Below are 12,655 nucleotides of genomic sequence, written 5' to 3'. Positions count from 1 at the left end.
CTTCTGAATTCAGAGATATAGAAGGTTTGTCCACCTGAGGGTAGACATTTATGTGTTCAGGAACATTAGAACAAACATTACAAACAAAGCAGCTTTGGGATACAAAGAATTTCTGGAACTGTAGTCTGGGGAAGATGCTGTTAGACTCTCCTTCACAGACCTACTGGTTCCAAAATTCCCTGGAGGGAATTTGGATGTGGTCCGACAGGCACCTAATCACACGAGAAAGGGTAGATTTGACGAAAGCGGTCTCCCTCAAAATGAACCTTCCATTTGCTGGGGAATTGCTCCCCAAGTAGAAACATGGATTGGGGTTGGGCTGGAGCACATTTCCCCATACGTTGTGCGATTACTAGGAAACAGATTGCACTCCATACACGGTCAAAATTGTAATCTATTTCCCTGTGTGCTCCTATCCCGGCATTGAGTATTAATCCAGCCATATTCATTTATTCATTTAATTTGCCTCCCACCTTTCTTCCTTATAGGACCAAAGGTGGCTACGATGTAGATTTTTTTTAAAAAATAGATGTAGTTAAATATATATAGTCCATGTATTTTGTTCCTAATATACTGTATCAGTTTGTCTCCAGAAAATAATAAGATCTTTGCCTTTTGTGCAGAACACACAGGCTTCATTTTGCAATAATAGATGAGCCACTGCCGCCCCCCCCCCGCTTCCTGGAGAAACAGGATTCATGTGCACCCTGCCTCTCAATAGCTTGAGATGAACATGCTGGAAAGACAGGATTGTAGAGGAAAGGATTAATCAGCGGGAAACAGGGATCTATATAAATGGACAGAATGTACGCCATCACATCTGAAAGTGAAAATTATTTTTTTAAGAGAAAGGAAGATGAGGAAAAAGGTAATGTTTGGAATGCATATATGAAGCCATCCTGAGTCCCAATTCTGTGGTGACATTTAAATGGATAAATAAATAGTCTTGGAATACTGTTCTAAACAGACATCACCAATGCCAGGGAATACAATGAGATCAGAACAGACATTTTTGGTTTGAGATCTTAGACACTAAGAATATGAATTCTTAAACTGTGTTCTAGGATAAAACCTGTGTTCTCTCAAGGTTTCTCAAGGGTATAAAGATGAAAAGATTAAGAGAAGCACATAAGTTTCCCTGACAGATCACCTGTCTGCCGTTATTGATCTTTTCCTGCAATGCACAGAGGGCAGAGAAAGTACATGCTCAGTCTTACTGTCCATTGATATGTGACAATGAGCCTGAAAAGGAATGGGCAGCAATTTGTGTGAAGCTAAAGAACATGGTCTTGAAACCCATCCATGTGGAAGGAAATCAACCCTGAGTGTTCACTGGAAAGACAGATCCTGAAGCTGAGGCTTCAATACTTTGGCCATCTCATAAGAAGAGAAGACTCCCTGGAAAAGACCCTGATGTTAGGAAAGAGTGAAGGCAAGAGGAGAAGGGGACAACAGAGGACAAGATACAGTGGTGCCTCTCTAGATAATGTTAATCCATTCCGCGAAGATCGCTGTCCTGCGAAAACATCGTCTAGTGAAGCGCGGTTCCCCATTGGAATGCACTGAAATCCATTTAATGCGTTCCAATGGAAAACTTGTAGTGTAGCGGAAATTGCCCATAGGGAAACATCATCTTGTGAGAGCGGGTCCCCATTGGTATACACTGACAGCTACTCAATGCGTCCCAAAGGGGAAAAATCATTGTCTAGCGAAAATCACCCATAGGAAACCATCATTTTGCGAAGCGCAACAGCAATCACAAAAACCCATCGTCTAACGAATTCCTCATCCTGCGAGGCAATTGTCTAGTGAGGCACCACTGTAGTAGGAGAGTGTCATCGAAGGGCCTGGTGTGCTCTAGTCCATGGGGTCATGAAGAGTTGGACACGGTTAAAAGAACGTGGTCTAAATTCTTCTGCAACAAGTATGGGGTTTCATAACAGACACGCCAAGGTTTATTAGCATTCAAAAAGAAAAGACAGAAAAGATGTTTGTTGTAGGGAGGATTTGAAAAAAATAACCATTCTGAAAGATGACAAGAGTGCTAAAGAATGTCACATGCAACTGTCACAGGAACAAAGTCTTTAGCATTATATAGGACTGATTTCCAATCAATGTCATAAATGCAAATTCTTGGCAACATGTCATGTACCCTCAGCAGCGACAGCTAATCAACATATTTTATTTATTAGTAGAGATTAGCAATATTATACATCTGGAGAACAGCAGCATCTTCTACATCCAAACACTGTACGTGTTGGAATGAAGCTGTACAGTATATGGCAGAAAAAAATAGAAATCTCCCCCACCTTTTCCCTAAAAACCCAGTATCTGTCACTTATAACCAATGTATCAATTAACACCTAAACGAAAACTACATTCAGTAAAACATGATTGCAACCTGATATGATATGATAGTACCACATCAAAATTTGTTTAGATTCAATGTAGCTTGGCTGTTTATGCCTCAAGGCACATTCTCCACCCTACCCTGTGTATCTAATAATAATAATTAAAACTTTTATTGTCATAATTAACCCAGTGATTACATCAGAAGATCCTAAAACCTGGGTCAAGGAGGGAGTGCTGGTTAAAACTGTGCTCTTTTGGCACGTTCACTATAACCAATGTACAGTGGTGCCTCGCACAACGAGTGCACCGTAGAACGACGAATCCGCACAACGGCGCCGTTCTAGCGATCGCAAATGCGATCGCACACCGACGGCCCCTATGGCTCAAAATCGCAGAGCGAAGGGCGGTAAGCGGTTTGCTTACCGACCTTCGCTTTGCGACCCATCGATCAACTGTTCGGCGGCTACAAAATGGCCGCCGGAAGCCCCCAAATGGCTGTGCGCAGCATTTTCGCGCCCTCGTTAAGCGAGGGGAGGGCGCGAAAATGGCTGCCGGCCATCAGAGAAACATCGCTGTATGGTGAGTAAAGCTGCTATTGGAACGCATTAAACTAAGTTTAATGCGTTCCAATGGCTTTTTTTGATCAGTACAGCGATGTTTTCACACAGCGAGGGTTAATCCGGAACGGATTAACCTCGCTGTGCGAGGCACCACTGTATTTAAGAAAGATCTCAAAGGAGCATCTCTACAGATAACCTCCCAGATGCTGATCTGACACTTTCATCAGCAGCATAGACAATAGGAATGATCGGAAGGACAGCTTAACAACATCAGAAGATCACAAGTTACCCACCTTTGCTCTATTGTTTACTTAGTGGGTTATCCTAAATATCCAAGATGCCTCAGGGCTACCTGAGCTGATGCTGAGACTGTACTGAACCTAACCTGTCCCTCCAGCTCAAGGATGTTAGAAATCAAGAACATAAGAAGAGCCCTGCTGGATCAGGCCAAAGGGCCATCTAGTTCAACTCCCTGTATCTCACAGTGGCCCCACCAGATGCCTCTGGGAGCAGACAAGACAACTAGAGACCTGTCTCCTGATATCCCTCCCCTGCATCTGGCCTTTGGAGGTACCCCCTGTTTTAAACCTGGAAATTAGACATCCCCAACGTGGCTTGTAATCTATGATGGACCTTTCCTCCAGAAATCTGTCCAATCCCCTTTTAAAGGCATCTTGGCCAGATGCCATCACCACATCCTGTGGCAAGGAGTTCCACAGACTAACAACATGCTGGGTCAAGAAATGTTTTCTTTTGTCTGTTCTCACTCTCCCAACAATTATGTTACGATGAATTACTTTTAATTACTAATTACTTACTCTTAAATTACTTTAGAATTACCCTCCCCTTGGCCTAACTCTGCACCAGCATCATGACTGTGAGTCTGGACTGAGAAGAGCTTGAATCTGGTGTAACTCAACATTCATCTCTCCCCCCCCCCCCCGCTTGTGGGTCTTCTGCTAGCTGATTTCAGCCAGCAGAATTAGCTGTTCTGGCAGATCTGAGATCACCCAGCACAAGGGGATTGTGCCAACCCAAAGGCAGTTGTGGTGGGACAAGAGGCTCCTATCCATTCTAACCCATTAGAGCTGGCAGATCTTTGAATTCAGATTGCACTGCCTGCCAGAAGTATAACTAAGGGCTCGGTTGTACTGACAATAAGAACCTCAGCTGAATCAGTGTTAACATTTATTGAAATCATTTTGTAAATTCCTGGGCACAGAACACATGGGTGAACTTGATTTATTTGGGTTAGAAAGCAAGTTTTTTTTTCCCAAGTAACCAGTAGTGGCCTTTTAAAATATATCGATTCCTAAATTTAGTCAATTCAATTCGCTGCAGTCATTAGGAATAGTACTGTCATTTTAATTTGTACCTATGTGGATTTTGGGCAGTAGGGGCAACACAGTTTTTCCTATAATTTTTTTAAAATTCTTTATTAAACTGCTTAGTGATTAATCACTTAGTGCAGCGTGACCATGTATGGGTCTTTTTATGTTGTCAAGAGTTTATCATTGCATCACTTCATCAATACATTCAATATTAGACCCATCTTCTCCTGTCTCTATGTTCACCTCATGAAATTATATTTTTCCGTCAGTCATTAGTTGCTGTGATATTCCAGTCTCCCTGGATTACCTACTGGGCTTTGAAATAAATTTGAATTAATGCAGCCATTAATTTAGTGATACATCCCAAAACAATATTGACAACAATTTAACCAGTGTGTACTTCAAATAGTACGGATATTGAGCTGATTCCAGTGTAGCTTCCCAAGCTTAACTACCAGAAATACATAGAAGTAATTTAAATCAAAGTTAACATGCTTACTGATTTATATACCATGTGACTTTACATTAATATAGAAAAGGTCAAGACTGGAATCAATGTAAATTGGCAGTGTGACCGAGCCCTCGGTTCGGTCGGGGTCAGTTCATATCGGAATTAAGGACTCGATGTTGGTCCTAATTTGTAAGAATCCAATAAGCCACTGTGTACATGATTTTAAAAATAAACAACCAGTTTTTCTGGATCAGGAAGGATCCACAACTCTCATTGCTTTGGTGTGTGAAAGACAGCATTAAAAACACTTTCTACCCAAGCTTCATTAGAGCTTTAGGAAACTGAAATGAAAAGGCCAATAGCTTGCAGGGAGAGAGTGTCAATTAATCTCTCTTTTTGACATTTGCATTGATAGAAACTGCCAAGAAATACAGATGCAATTAAAAAGGAAGATGGCAAGAAGAAACATGAAGCAATATTCAATCAAAGAAATTGTGAAAATAGAGAACTCCCACCAGAGTACAGAACACCAGCAAACCAGGCTCACGTCATATATATTTTCTCTGTTTCTATAAATCCAGTCCCAGGTTTATATTTTCAAATGTTTCTTCCTCTGACACAACCACACAACCTGTGATTTTCAAAATCCTGTTCTTGTAAGGATTCCACTGCTGAAGTTCACAAATTATTCGTGGATAACCATAAAGATCATGATGGGAAATACAGATGGAAAAAGCTCATAAGATTCACAGCCTTTTGTGTGGAATGTTTGTGTCAACCTTATTTTGCATTTCTCCTATAAGCTTTGACCTGCAAGAAACTATTTCTTGCACAAATAGCTGCAAAGGAAAAAGAAACAAAAGTGTATCTTTAAAATATGATGAGACGCCTTGGCCCCCTTGTCCTCTGTAGTTCTTCCCATTGTTAATCTGCAATGCGCTCTACGTGGGGCTGCCTTTGAAGATGGTCCGGTGACTGCAACTGGTCCAGAATCGAGCTGCGCGGCTGGTGAGTGGTGGAGCTGCTAGGGATCACATCAAGCCGATTCTGTTTAATTTACATTGGTTACCAGTTGCTGCCCGGGCCCAATTCAAAGTGCTTGTTTTGACATATAAAGCCCTAAACGGCTTGGGCCCTGGATACCTGAAGGACCGCCTCCTTCCATATGAACCTACCCGGCAGTTAAGATCTAGCCAGGGGGCCCTTTTGAAAGAGCCGTCCCATAAGGAGGTGAGAGGAAAGTGCTATGAGGTGGTATATAAGCAGCACACTTTGCTTTGCTTTGTAGAGAAAGGGCCTTTTCGGCAGCTGCCCCCGGACTATGGAATGCCCTCCTGACTGAGATTCGTCTGGCGCCGACGCTGATGACATTTCGGCACCAGGTCAAAACCTTCCTGTTCCAGAAGGCTTTTAATTGAAATAATATCAGCTGTGGATCCTGATGGCAATTTTTAGAGTATATATTTTAATCACATTTTAATTGTCTTGTCTTTTTATTGTATTTTAATTGTTGTAAGCCACCCAAAGACCTTTGGGTAGTGTGGGCAGCATTTAAGTTTAATTAATTAATTAATTAATCAATCAATCAATCAATCAATCAATCAATCAATCAATCAATTAATTAATTAAATCAATCAATCAATCAATGAATCAATCCTGGACTGCAAGGTCTTTGAGGACAGGTAATCGTTAAACATTTGATTAGGAAAGGTAGAATGATTCATGCCTTGTACTCTGCAATGTGAACAGAATGCATGTGTGTTATGGGCTTATGCATGCAACACAAGAGCCCAAATTTCAAAAGCCTGAACAAAAGCATTTGAAAAATGTATACCAACCGTTCTTACAGCTTCCTCCCCACGATCGTCATTGGCAGTGAGGTAGGTCACCCTGAACTGACGAACATTGTAGTCTGTAATGTCCCATTTCACCCTCAAGCTTGAAGTAGTTTCCTCATCTATGACAAGATTTCGTATGGCTGTTCGGAAGACTGAAATAATATTTCAAATGGGTTTATAATCTTCTGAACTGTACACTTTGAAGCATACAGATAGACATTTTGTGTGTGTTTTTTTAAAATCCCAAATCTGTTTGTGATAATACCTTTACTAGGCCAAATCAAATGGCAGGAAATATTTGTTTGTTTGTTTGTTTTATTTATAGGCTGCCTTTCTCCCAGTAAGGTGACCCAAGGCAGCTCACAGTATTTAAAAGTATAGAATTTAAAACATAATGTTAAACACTAAGGAGAAATTAATCTAAATGCTAATTAAAATACAAGTGAATAATTAAAAGCAAGTAAACATCAAACACTATCTTTACTTTAAAAAAGGAAAACGTGATTCAAGAAAAGGCTTTATGGCTCATTAATCCCAAGATCAAAGATTAATCTTCAAGGAATCCTGTCTTGACTTTTTACAATTTAAAAAATAATAACCATAATTTAATATATCTTGTACCCTTTGTTGTAGGCAAGGAAGTTGTGGTAGCAGGAGTAGTGGTTAGGGTGGTTGTTTCAGTTGTCAGCATTTCAACTGGAGAAAAAAAAAAGACACAATCTTTTTCTACACAGTTTCATTTTAGCAACAGCTTCTACATGCCTCTTGTGTACATTATTTAACTCATGGGCCCCCAACCGCCAATCCACAGCCCATATCAATCCATAGGCTTTGTAGGACAGGGCCGCAGAGACAGATCTTCCGCCCCCCTGCATGCACGCATAGTGGGCATGGCACGCTCGTGCGCATGTAGGGGTGAACTGGTGCGTTCATGGGTGGGTGTGGTGTGCTCATGGGTGGGCATGGCATGCTCACATCCATTCACGCCCCTCACCTGCGAGCGCACCATGCCCATCCACAAGTGCATCCTGCACACCCACACATGCGCATGTGCATGCCATGCCCATCTGTGAATGTGCCATGCCCACCCACAAGCGCGGGGGGTTCCCTCACTCCCCCACACATGGACCCCACCCCCTGAACCGGTCTGTGGTTCCAAAAAGGTTGGGGACCACTGATCTAACTGATACTAAACAGCTTATGTCAGGAGATAACATAAGGAGATGACAAGAAGTGAAAGACCCTCCTCATCCTCCACTGTGCGCATTATGTAAGTGTCATTACAAGTATACACAGGAGCTTACACAGCGCAGATTAGGTCAATTCACCTCCAGTTACCATGAGTTAAAATTAAAATATTCATGGATATTATCCTGTGAGGATTTCCACTTGCACAATTAAAGATGCACTATTATGCTAGGTGGCTATTGTGCATCTGGTTCCACAATGAGAAGTGCAATAAACACAGAACCGAATCACACAACCATTTATGCAACGCTGGGTTGTGAAGGCTACTGGCTGATCTGCGTTACCCCACCTGGAAGAAGTGCAGCAAGCATGAGTCACTCTTGAACTTGACACTAAATTAGAACCGTTTAAGTCTGAGCATGAGATGTTTTGGTCCACGACATTGAATAACTTTGAATGGGGTTATTATTAGACCAGTCCTGACATTTAATTGGAGAAAAGGCTTGGTCTGTGTACAATATTACAGCTCACAACTGTACATAACTAAATAACTACAGAAAGTTCCCATACATGAAAGAAACTGGACAAAGTTGGGCTATTTCATTTCTTTTTCTAAAAACTAAGCACTGTGTGGGAAAGGTTGTAATATTACTCATCTTACGTGTGGTCCCAAGAACAGCAAGGACATCGCTTTCACTTTCATCATCAAAGATCGCCACCAAGGACACTTCATACTCGGTACTGGGGAGCAAACCTTCGATATCATGTGTGTCCACTTCTCCACTTAAGACAATCTTAAACAAGAGGTATAGAAACAGCTTACCGGTCTCGGTTGCTCAGACAAATTTCAATTTTAAATGTTTTTATAGGAGAACAGATGGCCATGCTTACAATAAAAAGCATTATGTGAGATTTCTCAAGAGCATTATGTGAGAACTCTCATTTATCTGCCTCAAACACAACAGAAAACATTTACAGTTCTACTTTGGGCCCTTGGGGGGGAAATTGAAATAACAACAACGTGCAATTGAAAGGCAGAAGGAAAATGCTAAAAAAAACAGTGAATAGTTTGCTTCATCTGCATAATTTATTCAGTACATTTGCAAAACATCTTGTATTTATCTCCTCCTCTCTTTCTGTAGCCAGCAATTTCAAGGGGGGTGGGGTGGGAATAAACAGGAGAAAACTCTTTTAGACAGATCTTTTCTCCCTTCTACAGTGGACATGCCCAAAGCTTCGGGGTCTCCCATAGTCCTTTTCATACTGCCCTGAAGTACATTGCTTCTTACCCTCTACAGCTGAATGAAAAAGCTGTCTTCTAGGGACCTTAACAGCTATTTCTGATTTCTTCATGAAGTAACCTTTGATAAGCCTAAAGAGAACCCATGGTTTCCCTCACAATATAAGGTTTGAAAATCTGTCCAGTAAGTGAAATCTGCAATAAAGTCTGGAATATCCCTCTTCCAGGAACAAGTCAGCCAAACAGCCACGCCCCTCTTCTTGCGTGGTCCATTCCATTACCATTCCACCCACTTCTTCATGGTCACTGGGCTCTTGTTGACTCCCTCCCCTTTCTGCTAAGGATTCCCCCCCTACCAATTTTGTTATTCATGCAAACCTTCATTTGTTCATTATATTAATTGAATGTTGTACAATACAAATTCCCAGGCTTTTTCTTCATTCCTTTATCTCCGCTGACACCTTCATCACATATGTCATTTTGACTACATCGGGACCCACACTCAGAGAATGAGTTCACTGTAACTAGAGAAGATACCACATGAGAGGCACATGCATTCACCTCTTCAGCATCTTCTTCACCCAGGGGGACCCATGCTAGTCGATAAACAGCTACGTCAGAAGATGGTGGTTTCCAGCTGACTCTAAAACTCTCTGGAGATACTTCATGGATTTCCAAATACTCAGGTGATGGAACCTTTTCTGCAAGAAAAATATGACACAAGGAGGAAACATAAGAATTCCAGACATCTCTCATGATTCACACATTTAACATGTAACATCCCTTCCAACTCTGTGATTCCACAATATTTTTGAACATATAGTGGATTATCTAAAGAAAAGAATAAATCTTAATTGGTTAACTACATCAGGTTTAACTAGACATGGGGATGAATAAAAAACGGATTGCAATATTCATCAGAAATTGCTGATTCATTAAATATTCATCCCTTCATATTTGTGGGTTCGAGAGACCCCCATGAATATGAAGGGACAAATATTGCCCCATTTTTATTAGTCCCCCATACGGAGAGAGGGAAAGATAGCGTTCCCTCTCTTCCTATGGCTTTCCCATTCTGCCTACTGGCCGGCCGATCATCTGATCAGTGTGCCGACAGGCAGCCACCCACCCCCACAGCCTATCCACCCACCCCCTTCCTCTCACTTCATTATCTGCTGCCTCCCTGCCACCACCCCACCCCACCAATGACCCCCACTGTAATCATTGCCACCACTGCCGTCTCCAGCAGGCCTCTGCAGCAATGGCTTATAGAAAGGGACACTGGTTGCTCTTTGCAAAGATGGTAGCTGTGGCTTCATTTCGGGTAGGGAAGCTGCAGCTGCCATCTTTGCAAAGGGCAACATGGATTCCCTTAGCCTGCCTTAAGGGGATGGGTGGGCAGCGGCACGGGGGCACTGGGGGGTGGCACTGGGGCAGGGCAGGGTTTTTTTAAGTAACCCCCTGACCGAATTGACAAATAAATTTGTGCTTCCTCGGTTCATGGGGTTAGTTTCATGCTTTGTGAGTCGTCAGCTTTTGACAACTCATGAAGCAGGATGACTCGCTAAAATGGTGAGTCATCCCCATCTCCAAATTTAACCTATTAAAGAGTTTGGAAGTCAAGTCATATGAGGAACAATGGAGGGGGCTGGGTATATTCAGTCTGGAGAAGAGAAAAATAAGAAGTGATGTGACAGCCATCTTAAAATACCTGAAGAACTGTATCACATGGAAGATGGAGCAAACTTGTTTTCTGCTGCTCCTGAGTGTAGAACCAAAATGAATAGATTCAAATAGTCAATGGTCTGAGGAACTGGATTTTGATCCATGAAAGCTCACATGGAAATAATGTTGTTCGTCTTTCAAATGCTATAATATTTTGTTGTTATTTTTCCATTTTCTCTTTTCTTCTGCTAACATGCTCAGATAGCCATGTTAGCCTACTTGTTTAGAAATAGATTCAAACTACAGAAAAGAAATTCCAGCTGGACATTAGGAAGAACGTTAATTTCCCTATTTTCTATTGGAATAAGAAACACTTAACGGTTCTCACTTGTAACAGAACTGCATTTTGTGGGTTTAACATCAATGTAATTTAAAGTCAAAAAATGACACTTATCAAAGATAGCAAATAAGTGGCATTGGTTATATAATTTGTTCAGTGAATTAGTATAACTCAAGTTGCCTTCAGCCATCCCCATATTCAATTTCTCTATTTTTTTTCACCTTTCTTTGTTTCTTTCAAAAATATTGGACAAACAGCTAATTTGCATTTGTTTTAATGTTAAGCAGCATTAAGCTCCCAGTGACTGAAAAAGAGAGATTTACACCCTTCTCTCTTTAAAAAAATCATAGTGGAAGACTGCTGTAATAACATTACTTTCCAGCAAAGGAAAGAAATATCATAGCTTTACTTGGAAAGCTTTCAAAAATACAGCTGGACTTACTTGTAGTAAAGCTGCCGGTGAGTGCTTCGGACTGGCCCTCATCATAAAGCGAGAAAATAGCAACGGTATATTCTGTGAGGGATGTCAAACTGTTCAGAGTGTGGGTTGAAACACGACCAACCTCTTCCTGCAGGAAAAGAGAGGGTTGACTTTTAGAAATGATGTGATGAGTCCCAAGACAAATTCAGCTGGCTTGAGCCATTTTACGTCAAGACACAAGAGACAGGTTTGTTTTAAGTGATCCTTGAATTAGGAGTTTCCTGACAACTGATGAAAGAATCCTGGATTAGCTTTTAGGGCATATTTTCCATGGCTTGGCAGAAACCCTGTTTTACAGGAAGCTACAGATCATTTCCTTCCCTGGAAGGGAAAGAAGGAGGGGGAAGAAAGGAGACACTCCTTCTCACTGTCACACACCCATGAAATCTTGCTTCTTGAACAAGACCACCAGAACTTGAAGGCAAGAAGAGCATTTGCAAGGCATGCTTTAAACGAATTGTGACCAAACCGGGGGGGGGGGGACCCTTTGAATTCCTGTCACTGTTCCCTTCTCAAGACCCCTTCAGTAGTCACTCAGCCACACACCTCCTGCTGATGCTGAGATGGGAGGACTCAGGAGAGCCGATGTGGGGAGATGCTACAAGTTTCAACTGAAAACGCTTCACTCCCTGACATGCCATTCAACCTGTGAGGCTGTGCATGCTCCGGGGGGTTTAATGCAAAAAGTTTGAGAGGCTGCCACCACTCCCATTAAAAATATATAAAATTTTTCAGTAACTTGGGTGAGCCTAGGACAAGATTTAATGCCATTCTTATTCACCCTCCAGACAATGGTTTGAAAGGATTTTGTGTTTTATAAAAAGAAGAAAAGGGGTGGGGGGAGAGGACGATTTAAAAGAATAAAAACTACACATGGTTATAAGAACAGAGTACTCAAAAATGAGGAGCAAATGTGATTACAGGGTTAGAGCATTCAAATGTAGAAACATGCCAGAAAGTAATAAATTCTAATTTACGCCCTCTGGTTCATAGCTAAACAGAGAGATGGAGTAAACCTAGGGAATACTTCAGTGCTCCCCATGATAGCTTCATGAATAGCACACAGAGGTCTCCTTGTGAGTCATGCTGCAGCTGGGAAGCAAAGCATAGTCTGTCCACAGAGGCATGCTGAGCTCAATCTCAGTTTCTCAGTTCCGATTTGTATTATAAATGAGTAGGCCATTTATCACCTGTGGCCAACAATTACTT

At 41.6% G+C, this 12,655-nt stretch overlaps 1 protein-coding gene across 5 annotated transcripts in view; it reads right to left on the bottom strand.

Annotated features, from left to right (window-relative positions):
• Window positions 1-12,655, bottom strand: part of COL14A1 (collagen type XIV alpha 1 chain) — a 167,934-nt gene that overhangs the window by 79,811 nt on the left and 75,468 nt on the right. For all 5 annotated transcript variants that reach the window (XR_012086990.2, XM_072999288.2, XM_072999286.2 and 2 more), the window contains 5 exons: window positions 11,408-11,534; window positions 9,522-9,661; window positions 8,382-8,514; window positions 7,154-7,228; window positions 6,533-6,684 (listed from right to left, as the gene is read on the bottom strand). Coding sequence is in view for 4 of the 5 variants with exons in the window: in XM_072999288.2 (XP_072855389.2) it covers window positions 6,533-6,684; window positions 7,154-7,228; window positions 8,382-8,514; window positions 9,522-9,661; window positions 11,408-11,534 (627 nt within the window). In the remaining variant the exon portion in view is untranslated. The remainder of the gene's footprint in view (window positions 1-6,532; window positions 6,685-7,153; window positions 7,229-8,381; window positions 8,515-9,521; window positions 9,662-11,407; window positions 11,535-12,655) is intronic.

Source organism: Pogona vitticeps, chromosome 4 (genome assembly GCF_051106095.1).
Source record: "Pogona vitticeps strain Pit_001003342236 chromosome 4, PviZW2.1, whole genome shotgun sequence".
Classification (NCBI taxonomy): Eukaryota; Metazoa; Chordata; class Lepidosauria; order Squamata; family Agamidae; genus Pogona; species Pogona vitticeps.
Note: the sequence above shows the minus strand (reverse complement) of the source record. Positions and strands in the feature narration are given on the sequence as shown.